This window comes from Seriola aureovittata, chromosome 18 (assembly GCF_021018895.1).
Source record: "Seriola aureovittata isolate HTS-2021-v1 ecotype China chromosome 18, ASM2101889v1, whole genome shotgun sequence".
NCBI classification, from domain to species: domain Eukaryota; kingdom Metazoa; phylum Chordata; class Actinopteri; order Carangiformes; family Carangidae; genus Seriola; species Seriola aureovittata.
The window spans coordinates 19,939,834-19,963,977 of NC_079381.1; the positions used below are offsets into that span (position 1 = coordinate 19,939,834).

The 24,144-nt window shown below is 41.1% G+C and overlaps 1 protein-coding gene across 5 annotated transcripts in view; it reads left to right on the top strand.

Moving 5' to 3' along the window:
* mast4 (microtubule associated serine/threonine kinase family member 4) overlaps nucleotides 1-24,144 on the top strand; it is a 93,560-nt gene that overhangs the window by 6,633 nt on the left and 62,783 nt on the right. For all 5 annotated transcript variants that reach the window (XM_056402990.1, XM_056402995.1, XM_056402991.1 and 2 more), the window contains exons 2-3: nucleotides 10,067-10,220; nucleotides 15,828-15,961. In XM_056402990.1, coding sequence (XP_056258965.1) covers nucleotides 10,067-10,220; nucleotides 15,828-15,961 — 288 coding nt within the window. The remainder of the gene's footprint in view (nucleotides 1-10,066; nucleotides 10,221-15,827; nucleotides 15,962-24,144) is intronic.

Here is a 24,144-nt window from a genome sequence, read left to right on the forward strand (position 1 = left end):
TCCTGTGGACTGCGTCTCTCCAGGATCCATCTTTGATTTTTGACTCTTCTGTCCTCTCTCTTTTGTGCGTGAACATGTCTGCGTTTAACCAAACCTGTCTGTGATGACTGAGCAGTCTTCTTAAGTTTGTTGGTACCTTAACAAAATGTCTCTCGGGAGGAATTTACCTGTCGGTCAGCGTACATCATCGGAGGGAAGCAAGGTAAGAGACTGCAGCTGTTGATGCCTCCGATCGGATGGATAAGTAGGGTAAAGCTGAGGTTCTTGTAATGTGTTTTTTGCACATTGTCACCTTAATGAAGGTAGGATTCATTGTAGCACGGTTATATTTGACTGTATTAGTTTTAGCAATGTGCACTGGCAAGAATCTGGATACATTCACCTTGAAAAATAGAAGCTGTTGTTTACAGTTTAGAAACTGGTTTGTTTCAGAATCATTGCTGAATCAGAGGCACGTATTCAACCCTAGTTGAGCTGTTACACAACCCTTTAAAGATTTGTTCTGCTTGCATTTTTACATGACTTCATTTAGTTTTGTTTTTCATGGCGAACTTCCCAGATGCTCAGCGGTTCCCTGGCCTAAGACCTATCAGTGCATCAGATTTTAGGGCATGTGTCTGACTCTGATCATACGTTTAATCTTGAAGGTACTCTACTCGAATGCAGGAAAACATGATTTTCTAGGTGGAAGAAATAATGCATGGTTTTAATTCTTCACAGTGCTGAAGTTAATAAATCTCATCATAATGAAATGTATGACATTGGAGAAGGAAAGGATCATGTCAACACAGGAAACTGAATTCCCCTGAGAGCCCACACAGGGTTCAAATACTCAAAGATTTTCCTTTAGATAAAGTGAGGACAGTGGCGCTCACAGGACAAAATTGAAGTGTCTTATCAGGTGAGTGAAATGTGGAGCACCCTGTGGAGAGGTTTTTTATCACAAAGAGTCATTTGGGTTTGAGCCGTGAGACTTGTCAAGTGTTTCGTTTTCTTCATGAGTAAACACCAAGATCCTCAGAGCAGAGAGCGGGGGAAGAGAGGTTCAGGCCCGACTGGAATTCGGGGAGAGTTGAACAAGACAGATGTTGGGTGACGAGGTCGGCCAGCGCATAGTTTGCTCTACTGCAGTTCACCCTGAGAAAAAGAGCGATGAGCATGTCCTCTGTGTCAAGAGTTCACTGAATACAGTTCACAAAGATGTAAGCATTGCATGAAATGGCCATCGCATTATATAATCACACAGAGTGTTTTTCTTTTGGAGATTTGTAAGCCGCTGAAAGGGAAAGAGGAAAAAATATCTCGGTTTTTAGTGTTTACAGAGGCAGCAACAACGATCCTTCTCAAATATATTTCTTCAAATAGCTGCCAGTTTGCTAAACCCCTCCCCCAAGCAGCAGTCATCCAATCATAGCTTAGTGACCGTAGTTAGGCTTTGGATTCCTCCACAAACCTAAAGCCTGATGCGGATACAGTTTGAGTGATACTCGGCATGTAAGGTGTGTGGAGGTCGGTGTCTTTTATTTAACTTTTCCAGAACCAAACACACGATACCAGATAATAAGCAATGGATTAAAATGTGTGTTTTTCTGCTCTAATGGAAGCTGCAGTTGTTAGAATGTACTCACAATAGTAATAGTAGTGTTACATTCAAAGCCAAGGGGCATATCATTAGATAACTACATTAGTTTATGAGGTTACAGGTTGTCCTGGTCATGATAGCACAGTCTCTGTGTACACTGTGTGCAGGCAGTCCTGAATGCTGTCCATTTAGAAAGAGCTTGTCCTGGTTTTTTTTTTTTTTTATTGGATTTGGGGAAATTTACACTCCAGCACCTCTGGCCAAAGTCAGTTCATTTTCACCCTAAAAGCCTTTTTTTCCCCTCTTGTCACATTGTGTGAAAACACACAGTTTGAAACATACAAACAAGTTGGGAAGATAAGCAGCCAAACAGGATAAAGTAAGGGAAAAATAACAGTCTGATTTTTGTATTCTTACTCATCACGATAACAAGAGTAGGACTAACTACCTCCATACAAGAACAATGCTTTGACTTTATTTCCATGTCTTCTGAATGGATCATCATGGAGGGAGGATGCTGACTGTTCGTCTGGGGCTTTCAGTCTTTTATCATGATATCACACGTAGACATCGGTTGCATAATTAAGACCCTTCTCACAACATTCTTGTTGTATAACGAGTCTGCTCGAAATGTGAAAAATTCAGTTTTCAACCAACTCATGGAGGTAACGTTAGCTGAATTAGCGAGTTAGCTCCAGCTGATAAAATCTGGGAACTGTGTAACAGATAAAAAATCCAAACTGATGTGGACAAACCACTGTTTTCACACAGAATTATTTATGTCACATTCAAGCAGCTGTGCTCAGATGAGCTGATTGTAGAGGGCTGTGGTGCTTCTCGCTTCTGTCCCTGATTATCCTGTTGAACCATGAAGCATCAGTAACAATAGACCCTTTAATCTTGTGGATACTTGTTATAATTACGCAGTAACTGAATTTAAATCAGTATGTTTATATAAATTAGAATAAATCATGTTTAATGGTGCTGCTACGAATCTGAAAAACAACCCAGAGAGGGGATACGGTTCAACAGAAATAATAATAATTATAATTATTATAATAATAATAATAATCATTGCTGGGAGGCTTGTTATTTATATTTATTGTTAAAACTCATTACTTAGTAAGCAATATGGAAAATGACTTTGAACTTAATGGAATGGAAGTTGAATTACCTTGGCTTTGGTATCTAGTAAAATACCAACCTTGAGAAAGTGAGGTTATGTCTGTGATGCCACTCTTGAATGCAGACACATGAGAAGCTGCAGATTTTGGCTTTAAAATCTGCATCTTGTCATGTTTGTGTTATTCATTGTAAACTTGATCCATATTGTGTACATCCCTTTGAAAACCAAACCTAAATTACAGCAGGGGGGAATTCTTGATGGTCTCTTTTTCTGTGACAATGCTCAGTCGACTTTAATATTTTAGATTATTTTAGATTAGTGTGTGTGTGTGTAACATGCACATGTGTGAAAAGTGTGACTTTATTATTACCAGTCCTCGTTATTCTCAGTTGTTGGGTAGGAAAGCATGTGATAGAGAAACAATGGCAGGGGCAGTGAGGGGCAGGGGAAGGACAGCGATGACTGGAAAGAGGTTAGGAGTAATGCCTATTGATGTATGGGGTCTCTCTTCCTGTTTTACTGTAAATGTGTACTCATTGTATCTTAGCAACCAGTTATAGACACCAATAACAATCTGTTCCCACTTGTAAAAGGTTCCTTTCATCCATCTCCAGTGAAGTGATAAACAACAGTTCAGCACAAACTCTTCAAGTGGAATCAATGTCCCGGGGTGTGAGTACGTTTGCTCACTCTCCCTTTTGTAAAGCTGCTTTACATTTTTTCTTTTAATGTGGAAATTGTGACTCAAACCACTTCAGCCACGCTTGTTAGTGAAGCGTATACAATATGCTTTATTTGTTGTTGTACAAAAGTATCGAGAAAAACATCAAAATGAGTGTTTATGTGTTTGGACTCGTTGTTTTCGTAGCCAGGCCTGATGGTTTAGTAACATAAACCACATAAAGTATGTGAAGACCACAGAGTTTTCCTCGGCCGGGACTTTTGGAGTGTTTATTACTTGACCTTGGGGACGGGTTCCCTTGCTCTTTCACTCATACATTTGCCTGTGTAGGATATACAGCTCTTCCTGCTGCTCTGTTTTTGTTTGGGTTGTGTATTTGTGGTTGTGTGTATGTGCTTAGTGCTTGTGTGTTATACTGGTATAGAAAACGGTTCTCGTCTCGGTAGCTGAATGTCTTTTCCCACCTCCAGTGCATTCACTCTTTGTTGTCTTGGCTGGTAAACCTCGGGTGTTTGCTCGGCTGTCTATGCTGCCACAGCTCCCTTTCCTCCTTGGTGACTCCTGGTATACACCCCACATACTGTATTAACTGGTATTTGTTTCTATTTTTTTAGTTTTTCTGTACTTTCTCCTGCACATTGTGTGACTTGACTTGACTTCCCTTTTTTCTGTGCTTGGCTCTTTACTTATGGCTCCTTATTTCCACTGATGCAATAACAGCCTTTTATTGTGTATTTACATCATTTGACGGTTCACTGGCAGCCTGAAGTTGTCTGAGGATTATTAAAGATATACTATGATCAATATTTTTTACAATTATAGTGTGAAAGGTGTGACCTGTAGCGATGAACCTATAGAGAATTGTCACCTGAATCTGTTTGACGGAGCTTTATATTTCAGCTCATTGTTCAGCCGTCCGCTCGGCAGGTGTACTGTTCTGGCTCACATCCACCGCTCTTATAGGATTGTTTTTCAGCTACAGCAGGCACCTGCTTTACGTGCAGAAGGCACCACATGTCAGAGAGACACAGTTAGCAACTAGATGGTGAGATATATTTCCCTCAAGAGTAAGTAGAGACCATAAACAGAGTTAAAAGAGAGTGAATATTGTAATAAAGATTCATCAGGTGGCCAGAAACATGACTCCAAATGAACGATAAGATTGCTGTGTAACTGCCAAATGTGTAAACAGGTAACTGTTGGCAACAAGGTCACCATATCAACTTAAAAGGTGATGATATGTGTTCACTGAGATCAGTTATTGCCGATGCAATGTATTAGTGATTAGTTTAACACATTATCTTTATCTGTTGTTGAGTGATGGAAAATATTAAAAACAGAAAGGTGTTTGGTTCAAGCTAAACGGTTATTGTGGTTAAGATGGTGTTGTAGATCACAATCCGCATCCGCATATCAGACTGTACAATCTCATGTGAAGTCAGGTTTGTTGTGTAAATGGTAAACTTCATATTTACTATAGAAATTATGCTGGTGTGATGGTAAATAAATAAGACGGTACAAATACAAAAATAAAGCCTTTTTTTTCTCACACATTCCACACAGGTTCAGGTCGCACCATCTTTCAGTCGGTGAACACAACAGACTTTGCGTGTTGTGCAGTCCACCTCCTTTGTTTCACTTGTTTGCTGTCTGCTCTTTGCTTTGACAACAGAGGAGTGTTGGTACTGTCCACTGTGCGTGAAGCTGAGGGAGGGATGGAGGAGGGAGGATGGAGGAGGGAGGAGGGAGGGGCAGATCAGGTTTGATCTTGCTTACAGGAGCTGCGCTGCAGGGAGAGAGGAATGGTGGTAGGTGAAAGGGCACCGGCTGCTGCCAAAACTGCAGCGTGTGTGCGCTACCCACTGTGCACACTGCAAAGCAGACTGTGATTGGCTTACTGCAGTGTTTTCTATGTAACCGAGTAGGCATTTAAAGGGCTTACACCCACTGTCAAAATCAATGCAGATGTTTTGCACCGGCAGAAATTTAACTAATATCCTTTAATAACAGAGCTTCTTGCACAGCTGTCTTATGATATAACATAATGCACTGAATTTGCAGTATGGGTTTACCTGATCAACCAGATGATCGTTCCTAATTGGCTGATAACGACGTACAAACTCAGCTGAGAAGAAATCAGATGAAACTCTGACCGGCTTTGGCAGCGCTCTAGTTTCCACAGGCTCAAATTTCTGCTTTGTGCATCAACCAAGTCGGGAGGACGAAGGCAAAAGGTTGCACGGATTACAAAGCTTACAGAGTTGTGTTTGTTGTGCTGCACGCTTCCTCATTAGCTATTCTGTGCAGGCAGTAAGAATAACCCCAATGGTCTCAGTTTAAAAGAGCCATGTGTTTAACACTGTTGGAAAGAAATCTTTTCTGTATCACATGCTGCTCCTCGAGTGCCCCCCCCCCCCCTTTTCTCATTTGAAAATATTGATTATTTGATATTTCATGTTTGCATTGTCAAATGAAAGCAAATGTCAGACTAGACTGGAAAGTATTGCACGCCTCCAGACTTCAGACTCTGAACCCAGAACACAGATAAGCGAGATACTGGCAGCTGATTATCTGACTTCCTTTTATGAGTTGAAAGTCAAGTGCCACAAATAGTCACTATGTGACCTGATCTTCCTGTGAAACAACCAACACAGTCAAAACAGAAGCAACATAACATTACTTCTCTTGCCTTACGCCGCTGTTGCCGGTGGGCAACACTAAAAATACTGCAGATGATTTCTTTCAAACAGCCATGAAGGAAAGAATGGATGCTGAAATCTATTGTGAAATACAAGACTTCTATACAAACGCCTCTAACTTCCTTTTGTGATGTAGAAACCTTAGACACGACGGCCTGCAGTCATTTAACGAAGCTGCCGACCTCCATCAAGTCACAGCACATGCACTGTGTATCGCTACGGTCCGTGGTGTTCAGGCGTTAAGGTCGCACTGACCTGTCCTGAGTACGTTTGTTTGTAACCAGATGCTTCTGGCTCTAAACATTGTGACCGGATGATGTGGGAGTTTATCACTGATTGTTTCACCGCGTAACTCTAAGCTGCTTATAGAGGCATCGCTTAGTTATTATCTGTCTGCTTTGAATGACGTGACAGTCTGTCCATTCCTTATTTCATCGTGATTAATCTTAACATACCTGCCTTTTAAACACCTGGAGACATTTGCACCAGCTGCTGACTTTGTTTATCATGTGAGCCTCGGCTAAGTGGGGATTTACAGTGTACATATTATGACTGCGGTTTGTAGAGATGAATATTTAAATACACAAACCGGCAGGTGTGACTGTTGCGCAGCTAACTGAACCAACGGACAAAGCTAATGTTAGCATGCTAAAAAAAGAAGTGAGATATGATTGACACATCTGACATTTGATCAAAACTGGGTTTAAAAATGATTTTAAAATTTTTAATTTCACACCAACATAATATAACATACCTCAAAATACAAAACGGTCTGCTAAAAGCATTCGCAGTAATATCCAGAGCTGAAACAATTAGCAGATTAATTCATTTGTAGATCGACAGAAAATTAATCTGCAACTATTTTGATAATCACTTAACCGTCATTTTAAAGCAAAATTGCTCAGGAAGTTCACAGGTCTCAGCTTCTCAAATGTGAATATTTGCTGGTTTTCTTGGTCTTGGTATTTTAAAGTGTCAGTTGGGACTTCAAGAAATAATCACCAGATTAATTGATAATAAAAATAATCGTTTATTGCATTATAAGTCCTGTTATTGGCATAATGACACAGATTTTTCCAACTCATTCTAAACTACATGCATACTACTAATTCTTAAGTTTACAAAGCATTAGGTAAGCGTTCTTAAGTTATTTTATCTTTTGGCCCCAAAACTTTGCAAGTTATATGACAGTTTGTGATGCTACAGACTTCCTGTTTACATAGTTAATTACCATGATCGGACGGCGCTACAGATATTTCGTAACAACTGATGGACGCTGAAGTCTTAACTAGGAAAGACGTTTCTTAAGCTTTAGTGGTGCAACCTTATTCAGTAAATCACTGGTTTGATAAAGAAATTGCTTTCTATGAAACTGAAGACGTGACTGAACGTCTTCTGTTATTGTTTTGGAAGAACACTCAGACAGGAAACTAGTGGTTGCAAAACAGGTCAGCTTTTGCACAACATGACAGTCATTGTATTCAGTAGAAAATCTGTCAATTATCTTTTAGTCATACAGCTGCACCTCTGGCTGATATAAGATGGGAGCCGGTTTCCTTGTTGCTTGTTTAGGTTTTCCTATATTTTTCATTATGGTTTAGTTGTTTAAAACTGAGATTTAACAAGATCATTTGAAATAAAAGAGCAAATGAACATTTGGGTATCGCAGCTCTTTATTCCGGCCTCAGCAGTGTGTACTGGCTCAACATTAGGTGGTGGGTGTGTGGTGGTGTCTGTGTCTTGGGCTTAACTAGCTACAATACAGTGTTCAAGGATTTCTGTTGTACAGGGAATTCATTGTAATAGTTGTATTATGTTGCAGGAAGGGGTTTAAATTTGTGGTTTTATTGTCTATTGATCAACAGAAAAACTACAGAAAAGTTGCTGTAGGAAGGTAGTTAATCATTTAAGACATTTTAAAACAAACAGATTGTCAATACACAAGAGTTGTTATTTAATGTGTATCGTAAACGGTCACAGTTCAGACAGAGACCGACAGACAGAGAACAAATGCTGTGACTCAGATCCAGTTGTAACAAACTCTGCTGCAGGGGCACTTGTTGCACAAACTCCTCTATTCAAAAAGCTTCTGCTGAGGAAACGACTCATTTAAAAATGCCAAGCCGACTTCCTTCTCACTTGTAACATTTTTCTGGTTTTGCTCCGGTCATGTCTCAGAGCTGCACAGAAGATGTTTACATTCAGTCTTATTTTCTATTGGAGTCTCTACAGCGTAAGATTATATAATATAACGGATGTCCTCCTGCAAACACATACAGAACATTTAAAACATCCATTCCACATGAAATGTGACCGTGTACTGTATACTGCATGTGCTGCCTCAGTGTAAATAGAGTTGATGTCATTGCTTAGACGGAGCTGAGGGACGGTACATGCTCCACCGTCCTGCGTCTTCTCCCCTCTTCATGTATGTGTTAAAGAGCAAGCCCTCGGGATTGTGGGTATTGTGCAGTAACATCTCCCCTTGCCTTAAATGTGTAAAATAAGTTTCGGGGGAAAACAATGAACAATGCTGTTCTTACATGTCAGGCTCATGAGATCCTGATGTGACAGATTCTGATTTAAGGCTGAGCTGCAAACGATCAATTACCCCGCAACTAATCATCAACTGATTTTATTGCATAAAAGTCTGACATCGTGTAGTTAGAACCGTGATATTGATTTCAGAGCAAACTTTTAGAAAATATAAAAAACTTTACTTGAATTTATTTGTACTGTTTCTGTGTCACTCTTGTGTCACAGCTGTGTATTCACTGAGCGGTCAAGACACCCTACAAAAAGAAATTGCCCCTGGTTGTCCTTAATAGCAGTAGGATCATGAATCATCCCGTAGAGAGAAGCGGGGGGTATTTCCTTCCAGCTAATGCTCTGAGCCATTTATATATCTTTGTATTCTCAGGGAGGGCCTCTTCCTCACATCACTGGGCATTGTTATCTGCTGTGAGCGTCATGTAAAGTCATTATTTTCTAAGAATACAACAGGTTGGTGTAACGTGTTAATGTAGTATGTTTGTAAGGCATTTCTTTCTGATAATATTTCTGTTATAATATATACTGGGTACCATCACTGAAGACTTTGGGTGCTGGGCTTTTGCTTAGACTCATGCAACCGCAGTGATGCTCATTCATGGGTGTGGAAACCTACAAGTCCTGGCTTGAGAAACAGATTCATAAACTACTTTTTTTTTTTTTTTGGCGAAGCAGTTAGTGGGAACATGATTTGGAGGACATGATGATGAGAAGTTGAGCCCTGCCTTTAGGGCTGACTGAGGTTTTTAGATTTGCAGCTTTATATCTCATCGCTCTAACGTCATGCTCCTCTCCTCCTTCTGAATTTCTGTTCTGAATTCCTAGATTTTTTTACTGTCAATTTCTTCCATTTCACTTTTAGTGTACCAAACTTAATGTATGTTCTCATTGATTATAGTAACCACACTGTGCACTACAGGCGTACTAATTAACTGTGTTATTTACCCTGTTACCAGCTGGTTTGTCCCTCTCCTCCAGCTGTCAGTTTTTTTATATTCTTGCACAGCGCTCCTCTCAGCTGTGCTAAAGCTGAGTGCTGTTAGGTGTGTTGGTGAGCTGTATACACATTTCTACAAGCTGATAAAGACCCTACAAATGGAAATATAGGCTTAACAAGATCCCAGAAGTCTCGCTAGAGATTAAATAATGCAGACAGCCGTGAAAAAAAACCCAAGGCACTCCATCTTCAGGTGAAATGGTATTATTAGTTTATTCCTCCAGCATGCCTTCGTTTTTTTTTTTTTCTCCATGGTTGTCTGCATTATTTAATATCCAACCAAGACTTGTGGGATCTTGTTTTTTGAACTTGTACCTGCCTCACTGAAGAGTACCTGTCTGATCCTCCTTAAGAAACCGAATCCTTATATGGTGACAACTACAAAAGTAACCTTAGATGTATTTTTTTTTTTTATTATCTTTTTCTCTAGCTGGACAACATCCTCTACCCTCCCTCCACGTCCCTCAGGAAGTCCAGTAACCCGGAGTTGACTCATGGATTAAGTCCTGCTCTCAAATTTAAACGACATCTCAGTGAGGATGGAAAACACGTACGAAGGCGGAGCCTGGGGGGCGGTCTCACAGGTGATAGATTTATTTGTGGTTTGTTTGTGTGTGTGTGTGTGTGTGTGTGTGTGCGTGTGTGGGCTGGTTTAGACTGTCTGCTCTCATTGACATATTTATAAGCACCTGATGCCGCACCAGCACGTTAGTATGTTTTACTTTTGGGTTTGTAAAGTCTCTGCTTTTCTTTCCAAACGTGTATAAATAAGTGCTTCATTGAATATTATCTTACTTTGGCCACAGTCCAAATGCTTTTAATAACTCTCGTGCTTGATAAGATTCCTTTGAAATTTGATTCAGATATTTACTACACGAGGGAGGACAGCTCGCAAAGGTTAAATATGTTAGCCTTCTATTTACAGTAGAGCTCCTGTGAAGCCTGACAACTAATCTCACTGTATGGAACAAACATTAAGGAAACACTAACAGTATCCTGGAACTAAACATACGGGCCCCTCATTAATAAACTTGATCACTCCCCCCTCCCTCCCTCCTGAAACTCGCTCACCTTCACACGTTGTTTCGCCACAGCTTGCAGATTTATTTGGGGTGGGTGATTTATTTGGGGTGGGTGAGGGAGAAAAACGATCTATGTTAATCCATATCATGTTAATGGCCACAAATAAATGACTATCTATCACTTACAAGATGCTTAGATGCTCCCTGGGGAATAAAATAGCTCTAAAGAAATAAAAACATGGTTTCCCACTGACCTTAAGTCACATTCAGCCATTTAGTTGTTTTGTTTTGTTTTGTCTTACTGTGACTTTGAGATCTCCACCTTCCCAATGCAGATTTGGGGTGCATGGAATTTAATTTGTGGAGCTTTGAAAATTGAAAACTGTATTTCCAGAAGCTTCCTCGGGTCACTCAGGATAATCAGGATAATCCACAGACTGTGCTGTGAACAGAGTCAAGTGTTTTGTGGGGGAAGAAGTTCTCAAGGACGGGCAAGTTAAAAAAAAACTAAACAAAAAACCTGAAATGTATAACTGTAGTGATAAACACTGGCCATCTGTTTTAAAACCCCGCTCTGAAAAGAGTTTCACTCAAGCAATGCAGCAGTGACGGTGTCACAGTTGGCAGGACACCATTCAAAAGTGCATCAGAGATCAGTTTGACGAAGCCAATAGGATTACATCAGTAACTGCACACAGCCGAGGTCGGGCACAAAGGTGTCATTTCAGGACGGTGTTTGCAAACACTTGCTATGGATTTAAAGAAAATGAAAAGATATTCTCTCGCTCATCATCAGTGATTGGACGTGACGGGAACATTCAACTTCCTGCCAGAGTTGGAACACTTTTGGTGATTTCATATGAGAGATTTCTCATCCTGTTTTGTCAGCGCCTCTCGCTGCTGTGAGTGCACGGGACATGTGCACATACCTCTGAGCAGCAGTGAGGATATAGCAACATTCAAGTCAAGATGTGTTGATAGTTGTGGGGTTGTTTTGCTTTTGCTGCCAGGCCTCGTCTGATCAAACCACATCCCCAGAGTCCAGAAGAAGCAGGGTTAGGGTTAGTTAAATTGTAAACCAAGTTTCCAGGTGCTTTAAGCTGACATAGATCTGTACATCGTCACAGGCTGAAACAAATAAGGAAGAATAAATCGGATAACAAGCTTTTGGACTTACGTGGTTTACTGTCGGTAGGACTGCATTTTGTGCGTCTTCTCATAATGAGACAAACTGTGCTGCAGTGATGCAAATCCTGCAGCCTCGAGTCGAGGGATACGAACTGCCTTACTATAGATATTAGTATTTACAGTTGGAAGAGCTTTACAACATACTGTGCATACAATTTACAGCCAGTTTCCAGTAACAACGGATCTGTAAGAGCTGGGTAAGAGCTTCAGTCTGCCTCTGGATAGACGAATAGTAGTGTGGCTCACATGAGCATGGATACATTCCTGCCTCTGGACAATCACACATAGACGTCTCCTGTGTTTTGACTCCAGCCTTGTTTGCTTCCATTCAGAAAACTGACACACCACAGGCTGGTGTTTGACGCCTCTGAATAGTGTAGTTCACCATGTCATGTCTATGCACTTTCACCTCACCAATTAAAACGTTGACCTTTTTCACAGTCAATGGAAGGTCGTGTTTTCATTGGGCGCAGCTTTGAATGATTGCTTTACCCTTTACTAATCGGTCTACAAGAAAAATAAGATGGATAGACATGAACCTGACGCAAGTCCGTTGTCACGATCGTGTTGTTAAAGCACGACGTGTATGGTATTTGATTTTAACATAACTTAATTTGTTGTTACAGTGCAGCAAGTTTGTGCTCGATAAAACTCATGTTGAAAATATAATGTTCAGCTGAAGCATGCCTCTAGCCCCAGGCTTTACAAAAGATGTTGTCCTTTGACATTGTGGTATCTATAAAAGCCCATATCATGTGGCATAAGACCAATACAATCCAATTTTCATGTTGGAATAAAAAACTTGTTTCGAATTCGAAACAACAGCACTTGTCTTTTTAATCCCCCTGAGGAATCGAGACCGTTTTTCTCTCTGAATAAATTCAGTCATAATTAATGTTTTAAAACCGAAAGTTAGTCTTTTTCACCTTTTCTGATCTGAACATACAGGTGCATTTGTATAAAATATCCAACAGCAGAACAGTGGCACTGTGTGTAGAGATCTTTTCATTTCCTCCTTTATAATTAACATCGTCGTTGTTATAGAAGTGGGCGTGACACCGGGACATCTGTGGTCGGGAACAGGGTGGTCTGACCTCGCAAATACCTGTGTCGAATGTAAAAAAAACTTTACTCCCCTTCCCACCTCTTTTGATACCCTACTTTCTGAAAGTGTTGACTAGTGTCTGACGAGAAGTTTCCTCTATGCCGGGATGTGATGGGCTCTAGTGAGGAAAACATTTGCCGGTAAGGAAGGAAGAACCACAGTTTTCCCTCCTCATCCTGTTTGGTCTCCCTTCAGTTCTCCTGGTTTTACTGCAACCATCACAGTGTAGCTGTAGCACTGTATATTTTTTCATCTGCTGACTTTACGTGCATATACTTAACTTATTATGTAGAGCTATATTTGCCCTATATTTTTGTCTGCACATTGCAAAAGAAAAACTGAAAGCATGTTTTCAGTGTTTTAGATTCTTCTTCATTAGATTTCACTGCAGTTTTGTAGTTTGTATCGTCTGAGAACGAGGACAACACTTAAGACTAAAACGAACAGGGGCAGTTTTCACTCAAATAAAGCAAGAAATTCAAAATGTTACCTTGTAGTATGAGTACCTGTCTACCTTTTTAAAGGCATGAAACCAGTTAACGGCAGTACAACAAAGGCCAGTGAGGGTTCCCCCCCCCCCCCCCCTTTTAAAAGAAATAAAATGAAAAATCTTTATCATCTGACAACAATAAAGGCAGACATGATACCCAGTGGTGGGGATTTCCTCTCCCAGGTAAGTGTGAAGTCTGCAGATTGACTTTCACATGGGAGTGAGATAAACGGAAAGCAGCGAGCCTGCTGCCTGGATGTCAGGAGGAGACGTTCAGAGGATTAAAACACAGCACTATGTTTTGAAAAATGTTCCACAGCAATGTGAAGTGTACATATTTTGTAGTAAATGTTATTGTAGCCACATTATAACAAAATATCTACAGCGTGTGATCATTGAATAATGTTTAGGTGACTGTTCAGTTTGAAAGGAAAGAATTTTAAAATCTTTCTTTGTTTTGAAAATACAAAGGCTTCAAGGATTTCCACTGCTGCAGCTTTAAAGCATTTATTTATTTTTTGGGAGCCTTTCATGCCTTTATTTGAGAGTCGACAGTAGGGAGATGACAGGAAATGAAAGGGGAGAGAGAGAGATAGGGAAGGAAATACAAGAAAGGTCACCTGCTGGACTTAAACCAGGGGGCGTTGGAGTTCATGATGAACGCCGCAGGTTACCAGGTCACTTCTTATCTGTGTGTTTGTAATGGAAAATGTTGCATTTTTTACAATATACTGCATGTAAAAAAAAAAAAAAAACACACACCATCATGCCAGTCTGACGTCAGTCCAGCCTGGTTCTGGATTTTTTAGATTACCACCCACATCTCTGGTTTGTTCAGCGATTCATTCAGCACAGGTCTGGTGTTGTTGCTGGTTGTCCATCGATCGGAGAAACACTTCAAAGTCACTGCTTCAGAAAAGTGTTGTTTGGTCTGTTGGTGAGCTGTCAGTGTTTCAGAAAATGCAGATTCTAATAGACGTGAGCTCAGACTTTGCTCCTAGCAGGACAGTAAATTTATAAACCTGCCCAGTTTATAAAAGCTGAACACATCTGATGAAAGGAGAAACCAGCAAACTTGAGATATGCCCTGGGTGTGTTGAGCTACAGCCTGTTGCAGGGGTTGGTAATCCCTCCTCTCTGCCTCCTGGAGCGTTTACTTAAACAGGAAATGGAAATATACACATGTGGATCAGAGATGACAACACTTCTACAAATTATTTTTTCCAATTCATGGAATGTGGTGGCACAATATGATCTGCTAATACAGACGCCGAGGCTGCTGTATGCTGCGTTTTAATCCTGGTCTTGCCTTGGCGAGCTGTGGCTGTAGGATAAAAGAGGGTGGATGAAGGTGGGTAAAGGACAGAAGCAGCATGTAGTGCCATCTAGCTGCTGAAACTGGATATTCACTGCATGAAATATTCATATTCAGTGTTGTTCTTATTCAAAACCTGTTGGTGCGTCCATGTACTCACCTTCATAAGACTTATGAGGTGTGCTGGTGCTGTGGTTACGTAATGTTAGGATTGTCAGTGATCTCTTAATGGGCTTTCCCCCTCCTCTCGCCTAATTTAACCCTTTGACATCCGGCCTCGTTGGGGGGGGGGGGCTTCATCCTCACATTACACTCCTAACAAGAGCGGACCAGGTGGGATTATCTTATGTTACTGGTGTGTCATATGACCTGTACTGTCTCCTCTTTTCCTCCCTGTTATTGTGGGTGTGTGGGTCGGGACAAACTGTACAGTAGTTTGGATTCACAATAATACGACAAATCTTGTTGACAACTGCACAGTGGTGGAAACAGTGTTCAGCTCCTGAACCGATGCATTCATGTGATAAAAACACCATGCTACAGAAGTATTATCAGCAGAAGGTGCTTAACGTTCTCAAAAGTAAAGGCAGTCTGACTGATATTTTACTGTTCATCACATCTTTAGATTGTTATTACTGAGGCATCAATGTCTAAAACAGCTTTTTACTTTTGGAGCTAGTTTTAGCTACTATATATATTTGTTTTAGTCCAGTGGTTCCTCCAGGAAAAATACAGTTCTGCTAAAATTTGCATTGATGTTTTAATCTTTTTTTATGTGTGAAATAATGGATCATTTCACCAGTTATTTCAATTAAACCATCTTTTGTAAACAACTGGCTTAATCAATGTGTTGTATTTTATAAAATGAACATGTTTATTTATGTAAAAACTAATGTGAAAAGTAATATATGTAGTTTAAAAATACACAAATTAAGTACAAGTACCTCAAAATTGTACTCAAGTGTAGTGCTTGACTTGATGTACTTAGTTACTGTCTGCCTCTGCAAAAAACACACATACAGTGTTTTGGTCAGTGTTTTTCTTAAGTGACTTCATCCTGTTGCTCTGCAGGAAAGTACCTTCTGCTGCCCGCCAACCCCCAGCAGACACACACAGCGTGGCAGCCGTCATCTGAGATCTCTAACCTGGTCCGAATGTGTTCCCTGAATCTGGGAAAGTCGGACCCCTCCCTCACCTCCAGCCTGGTGAGTAACCTACTTCCTGCATCGCTATATTCGGTGTCCTGATCCGAGCAGGACGCTCCCTCCCATTACCTGCTCTGTGTGAATTACACTGACCTGGTTATGTTAGGTAACATAATATAAAAAGAACATTTGCATAAACCACAATATCTGAATATCCAGTACTCCATGTTAATCTACGATGCCCAGAGGTAAAGTTGGTTGTCACAGTTCAAACGTCAGTGTGATCAGTAGTTTTTACAGAGACACCAAGAACTGCAAGAATGTTTAAATTCATATACAAGTTGTATTTTGTGTGACAGGAAAAATTCATATAGCAGTGCACCAAAGTGGAAAAGCTCAACTAGATAATACAATACAATAATAATACAAAAATACATTTTTATCCGTGTATTATTTGTGTACCTTAACTGACTGCTGGTTTAATGAATGACCTGTTTAGTTAAAGGGTTCATACCTGTCACTGCTGCAGGTTTAAAAAGTGATTTATAAGTATATTCATTCTATGGATACAAAACATGACAAGTCACATAACATCAGCGTTCACATTTGTCATTGACATAAAGAAATCTAAGATTGTGGCGTAAGTAGTTTAAGTCACAGGGAGCGTCTTCAGTCTAAAAAATTAAAAATGTAAATACTGAAGCAGAATAAAAAGAAATTAAAAAGACATGTTGAAGAGCTCAAAGTGAATCTCTGGTTAGGGCCGAGTGAAGTCATGAAGACGGATGACCTTCGGCGTGGTCGTACGCTGTTCTTTCAGATGACACTGATAGGCGCTCCGTCGTGATCTTGTTGTCTGCGGGGTGAGATGCGATCAAAAGCAGAGGCTCAATCCAATGCTGTAAATCTGAGTCATTCCCTGTGTGTGTGTGTGTATGTGTGTGTGTATGTGTGTGTGTGTGTGTGTGTGTGTGTGTGTGTGTGTGTGTGTGTGTGTGTGTGTGTGTGTGTGTGTGTGTGTGTGTGTGTGTGTGTGTGTGTGTGTGTGTGTGTGTGTGTGTGCGCGCAAGAGTATATTTTGGTTTAACAGACACTTGCACCATGACTGACCTGAGTGGGTCGACCCAGAAAAAGTCGCTGTAACCTGAACTACAGGAGGTTAAACTGTGTCTCAGATGACATCATGGTTGCCTTGTTTACACTAATAACATAATGCAGCTACTACAGAGTACGTGATCCTGATGACTGATTTTGACATAAAGATGTAGCTTGAAATACACAACGTTAATGACTTAAATAATAACTGAGGGCATTCTTTTTTCATGATTTCATTTTTGAATGGAACCACTGGTTTAAGTAGAAGACACCTCGGCTCATTCTCTACACTGGGGGGCACTAGTGCATCTTCAGTATTTTGGAACTTAAAAACATGAATCCTTGAGTTTCTAAGAGCCACAAATTAATCCCTTTGGTTATTGTGCCCTGCAGAGTGAACGAATACATGATTTCCCGTAACATAATTGTCCTCCAGTGAATAAATCATCCATTCGATGTGTTTGGTTCAATTTAAGTTTTACGACTTAATGAGCTGGATGAATGTGGAATATCTTTAGTGTGAAACATTTGTTTCACTTGCCAGCCGTCACAACACAGCGGTGCTCCGTGTTGTGTTGGTCTGTAATGGATAACACAGAGTCAATAAGGCTTGAGTGTTTTGCTCCAGGACACTTGAGTAGGAGGGATAGAAGGTCTCTGGCCACATGCAGTTTCTCCACCTTACTGCGGCCGGATATTCTCTGATAGAATAACTTTCTTCCTGTCTGACTGGGAGGTATTTGCATGTGTAATCAGGTCACATTGACCATAGGGTTATTTGATATAAAAGTGCACCTGTGGCATTCTGAGCCCAAATTCAGTCCAAAGTTAATGGAGGAGACTCTGCACTCGCCCCTCAGGTGAGGCTGTAAGGTCATGGCGACCTTTGAGCCCAACAAAAAATGTTTTCATCAAACTAAATGGGACCACAGATACGTGGTTGAAACTGGGCTTGTCGCCTTCAAGCTTGAGTCCAGTGGTCTGTCCGCCACAGCTCTGCACAAAGGAGTTTTTTTTTGATGGTTTTATAATTAGTCTTTTGTCCAAAACTGTAACTAAGTTTAACTGTAAATCTGCAGTTTCATCAGATAAATTACTGATTTATCCGAATTCTGTCTGATAATGTTGTTAAAATACAATATAAATTTGTTTATTATTGATTAATGAGGCCAAAATGGATTATGTTTACGTTAGTATTTTGATAGATACCTGTTTCTAATGTCTGATTTCTAACTCATCATTTTTTTATTCTTTACATGTACCTCCCTAAAAATCTTCCTACACTCAGTAACCCTGCAGTCTTTTGTATATATACTGTACAGTATCTACTCTATTATCTTGGTGGATCATCTTCATCTGCAACTCAAATCTTACGTTATTCCTGTTCTTATTCGTAACACTGTTTGCATCCGCCTGACGACTCAGTGGTCAGTGCCACGAGGAAATGAACTGCTGGTTACAGCTGCTCAGACACTGTCTTGTGTAGACAGACGCTAAATCTTAAGAGCATCTTTTGGAGTTGGCTGCGCTGTCACCTCAGGGGTTCATCTGCAGCCTTTGTGTTACCCTGCCTTCAGAACGAGCTCAGAAAAACATGGTGAATTGGTCGACCTTGGGAGAGGAGTGAAAGAGACAAACACTTCTAGCCACTGAATGTGTTGCTGTTGTTCTTTGTTTTCCTCTTCGTTTCAGTAATTGTTTGTCCCTTTTTGGGGGGGGGGCATTAGTCTGGGCTATAGAATAGGATTCCAGCAGCGTCTTCAGTGTGCTTAAAATAACAAAGACGTTTAACGTCAGTTGTAATGGTTGTATTACTGCAAAGCACACCAGTCCCTGGCCTTAGTGACATGAAATGAATGCAGTGCTGCTGTATCTTCTGAGCTTCTGACTGCAGTCATGTTTGGGAGATATATCCATGTCTGAAAAGATTTAGTGGGCCATTCGATTTAGTTCTTTCATTTTGAAATGGGCAATTTTGAAATGTAATGATGCAAACAAATGTGGGTTTTAGGACAGACAGTAGTACTGACAGTATTTTTTTTTCTTAACCAGAAACACCAGAAAAGTGACACTATATTTTAAAAAAGATGAACTGCACAGCTTTCAGGAAAATGTGGAGCTTAATCTGTGATTGTGTTCTTCATTATATAACAGAGCAAAATTCACAGCTTCGTCGCTTCACAGTTCTGCAGAGTTTCTAAAGAAGCCAAAGGGCTTGTGTAGGTGAAATCTCTGTGGCTAAGAGGAAGTGTCTCTCTAAGCTTTTGGCAGTCACATTCTGTATTTAAAACCCTGAACGCTTCCTGGGCCGTGAGCATAGCTGTAGGTGACCTCACTGCTGCTTTGTCACGACTCTTACTGCTCTTTTAATCGACTGATGTGACATTAGTTTTGCAAAAAAAAAACATTAAAAGTGAATTCCTAACTTTTTCATCTGCAGTATGAGCACTTAACTTCTGTGTGTAAAGGTGGTATTAAGGACAGAATAATGCTGAAGCTTTATTTGTTTGGGAAGAACGCTCTAGTCAGTGAATCCTTCTGTACAATAACTGATGGTTACTTGTTTGTTTTTACTTCCTGTTGTCCAGTTTAGTGATTGATTTTCTTATCTCTTAATCTGCTGATTGTTTTCTCACTTAATCAGTTAATGATTTTGTTTATAAAATGTGTTTGTGAAAATTGTCCATTGGAGTTTCCCAGAGCCTCAGATGATGTCTTCAAATATTCAGTAATAAAAACAACATTGTCGAGATGGAACCAGAGACTTTGCCCATTAACTTTCATTTAATTTGACTAATCAATTAAATCATGTAATCTTTGCTGCTCTACTTCAGTGTGAACTCCGGTGACACCCTAAATTTTGAATGACGCACAGAAATGCGGTCACTTTACAGCATTTATGTACATTAATCCAAAATAATCCATAATAAACTGGCCATCTTCTTAAATCGCCAAATACACACAATAGGAATGTGACTTTATTATTGATCGTCCACACCTTCACTGCAGGTTGGAGACCCCCCTGGTTCTGTAAGCCAGGCTTTGCCCCCCTTTGCCTCACAGGACTCCCGTTATTGCTTTTTTTTTTGCCTCTTTTTCCTCCTTTATGCGCTCCCATCATGCCCCTGGGTGTGCATGGCTCTTTGACTAGCGTGGCACATCTCTCTTGACTGTGATGCTCTTTGGCAGAAAATCAATACTTCACTTCTGGTGTGATATGGAGATAAGACTGTCATAATCCTGATGTTGTGCCTTTGTGGACTCTCATTCTCCCTCATAATTGAAGTCAGTGATGTCCTTTACTGATATCGTCGTCGTCGCCGTTGGAGCAGTTTGTTGTTGCAAAGGAAGGAGCTGCAGTTTATGTGAACAAACATGCGGTACAGTGATGTCTGGTCAAGTTCATTTTTCAGTCAACATTGAACAAACAAAACCATCTTTTTTTTTTCTTTTCTTTTTTTTTATATTAATCTTATGGAAAAATCCAGTTATCCAGCTGAGTATAGCTGCCTGCCCACAAACAAGGGTAATAAGTTACCAGCTGCACCTTATTGATCTGTGGGTGTCTGCCTTTGTTCTGTGGTCGCTGCACGATCTGAGCTCCAGTGTGAGTGTGTGGAGTAATGTCCTTCAAATGTGACCCATAATTTGACAACATTACTGTGTGTGTGTGTGTTTGTGTGTGTTTTACTGGTGTATATATTTTAATTATTTAATCAACAGATCTTTCCAAGGTTTGCGATGTGGAAAAGAGACATTAATCTTACCTGCCTTCTACCTAATTAGTGTGTGTATTGCTATTATTGTAGATCTATTGAACACACACACACACACGCACACACCTACAAAATTAAAGAGAATCAGACCACCAAATAAATGTATAACTTCTCAGTGAACAGTTTCCCTGCGGGGAGTATTAGTATAATGGTGCATTTCAGCAACATTGAGGAATAGTAATAACTATCATCCAGCATAAAAACATTCAGCATCCTGTCCACGAGCCGTGTGACGTTCCACAGAATGGCTTTGGAAATCCCAAAATTACGTTATGTTACTGGAAACATCAGGGTGTGATGTAAATGAACCCGTCACTGTTGATAAAATAACGGCAGACGAGACGTTCAGCCTGACATGTGCTCCGTGTGAGATACAATTTTCTCTGTGACAGCGTCATGCACAATCTAACTTTGTGTTTTCTTTGGAACTGAGGAGAATGAAGCGAGCCTAGTGGACTCGAGCTGACATAATTCTCATCTCATGAATGCAAACATTTACATGGCTATTCCAGTGTATTCAAGATTGAAAAACCAGAGTGCGATTGAGAGGGATGCATTGCAGCCATTGGTTCTTCTCGGTTACTATCTTTGCACTTGTTGCCAAGGTTAAAGACTTGCCTGGTCTCTTTGGAGGTTGGCTCTACAGGCTTTTATCATGGCTGGATATTCTTACTCCTTTGGCTTCGGACAGACGGATTCTTTGCACTGCTTTGTATGGAGGGAATTGACTCCTTCCTTCTTTACCGACCTCTTCACAGGCCTTGTCACTCCTCTGCCTGCCTTACATCTGCAGGTTGCCTCTTGGTCTGATAAGCTCAGGCAGAGCAGAGGCTGTGGGTCACTCAATCAGCACTCTCTGCATGCTTTCAGAGCCAGCGCTCCCTTTTTTCTCCAGAGGCAGAGGAAACAACCTAAGCTGCCCACCTGCCGCGAGGAAATGAGTCACAGACAACCCCTGGACTTTTCCCAGAGGCTATTCTCTGGCCCTGCTCCAAGGCCACTGGCACAAACTGTCTGCCTTCATGGCTGCCCTGAAACCCACCTCAAAGCAGCTTCACTTTGTGGGATGCTTTCTCTAAACACTGCCCACTTTTTCTTTTTTAGTATTTTTATTTATTTATTTACTTGCGGTGAGACTGCAGGTAAAAATACCCACAGTGCATTCAGAAAGTCTTCAGACCCCTTCGATCTTTACATTTTGTTATGTTGCAGCCTTTTGCTAAAATAAAAAAAATAAAAAAATCTCTCATCAATCTACATTCATTACTTTAAATGACAAAGCAATGACACTTGAAATTTAGCTCAGGTTTCCATTTCTCTTGATTTTTCTCTTGGAGTCCACCTGTGGTAAACTCAGCTGATTGGACTCACACCTGTCAAGAAGAGGAAGGAACTGCCTGCAGAGCTCAGACAGGACTGTGCCGAGGCTCAGACCTGGGGAAGGATACAAAAGTGCTTCCTAAGAGAACGGTGGCCTCCATCATTCTTACATGGAGAAGAACAACCAGGACTCTTCCCAGAGCTGGCTGCCCGGTCAAACTGAGCTCTCTTACCAAGGAGAAAGGTCCTTGGTAAGAGAGGAGACCAAGAACCCAAACTCCAGAGATCCCATGTGGAGATGAGAGAAACACCTTTAGCAAAAGACTGCAACATAACAAATGAATGCACTATAAGTTTGTTATTGTTATTTTTATATACATCGTTCGGTCTAGAAAATGCGGAATATATTGAAAATCATCCATCACAACAAATCATTTGTTAATAAATTTAAATATTTTATTGTTTCAGCACGAGGGTAGAGGCTGTGGTGCTTGTTACAGACATTAGCTGGTGTAGAAGAAGAGACACTCTCTATTGAATAAGACAAATGACCCCTCCCCTGTGGACCGCAGCTTCTCATCTTCATTATTAGTCCAATGTGGAATTTTCTTAATTGTTCCTTTAGCAGCCGCAGACCGAGCATTGACTCGAGACTAGTCAGATGAGCATAGCAGGTTTCTTTAATACCCTCAGGTAATCTGGAGGGCATTGTTCAAGCTGCAAAAGTTGACTACTGTAATCCCCGTCCTCTGAGGTTTTATGGGGTTTATTAAAAAAAAAAAAAAAAAAAAAACAGCCTGATTACCCGTGCGCAGTCCTGGCTTTCTACTCTCTGCTTTCTTATCAGCACAGCGGCACAAATGACTGTTGCCCCAGCCACTGCAACACTCATCAGCTTTTCTGCTGTACAGGCTTCAGAGTGGGGAAAAGTTGATGCTAGTGGTCACCTGTCTGACAATCCCGCTCCGCACCTCCTCCACCAGCCGCGGTGGCGGGTGTCTGTCATCCCAGGCCGTACTCTCTGAGAGAAATCATTTGAGCTTGGCTGGAGATGAGGAGAAAGGAAGGGGCCCACTTAATATTCACAGAGCAGTACCACAGTGAATGGAAATGAGTGAGAGAGGGTGAAAAAAAAAAGAAAAGAGAAGCGAGCGAGGGAGGGGAGGGGGGGCAAAGAAAAACACAGACTGAAACAGAATGCGAAATTGAAGGATAGAACTGGCAGCAGGGCACTGGAAACAATTTGTTTTCCAAATGCTAATATTTCAGGAGGGAGTGTGGACATTGAATTAGAGCGTGTGAAGATCTGTGGTCACTCTGCGTGGAGCGCTCGGAGACAGAAGCGCCGCATGAAATTGTTGGAAATTGACATAGGATATGCAGTTGTATACATAACAGGTTGTGCAGGGAAGTGCGGCTGGAATGAAGGAAGCGTTTTCCTCTTTACAAATTGGTGCGCAACAGTTTGTGTGACATTCTCACAGCAGGTTTGAAAGGTCTTGTGCTGTTATTTTCTCTCCCCCCCCTCCCTTATGCAATGCTGTGTGAGCTATATCGTCTCAGCCATCGTGTTTCTGTCACCTGCCTAACCTTCAGGTGCGTGTATTTTGCAGTCTCCATGTGACTCATTGGCTGCAATAAGAGCAGGAGATGCGTTAGCCAGCCTGCCGCAGACAGGATGCCAGATTCATTGTTGGGTTTGAGGCAGAACAATGCTGGGAAGGATATCCTCTCATTTTCATGGTCACCTAGGGTGCCCAAAAAGCGTGGCTGCACAGAGAAATGAGTCTTGGGGCTCCCACTTGTCCCCGGTACACCCCCCCCCTCCACACCGCCTGCTCTCCCCCACCCGTTGCTACGCTAAATTAGAACTGCCTATCCTCTCTCTCTCTCTCTCTCTCTCTCTGTTCCTCGCTCCATCTCTCTCCTTCACTCCTGAAGTTACAGAGGAGAGGAACAAGAGGGAGGTGTCAGCTGACTGCCCCCCTCCAATCAGATAAGTTCTGATGGAAGTGTTTAGCAGCTGCTAAGATCAGATTTAGCCTGAGGGAG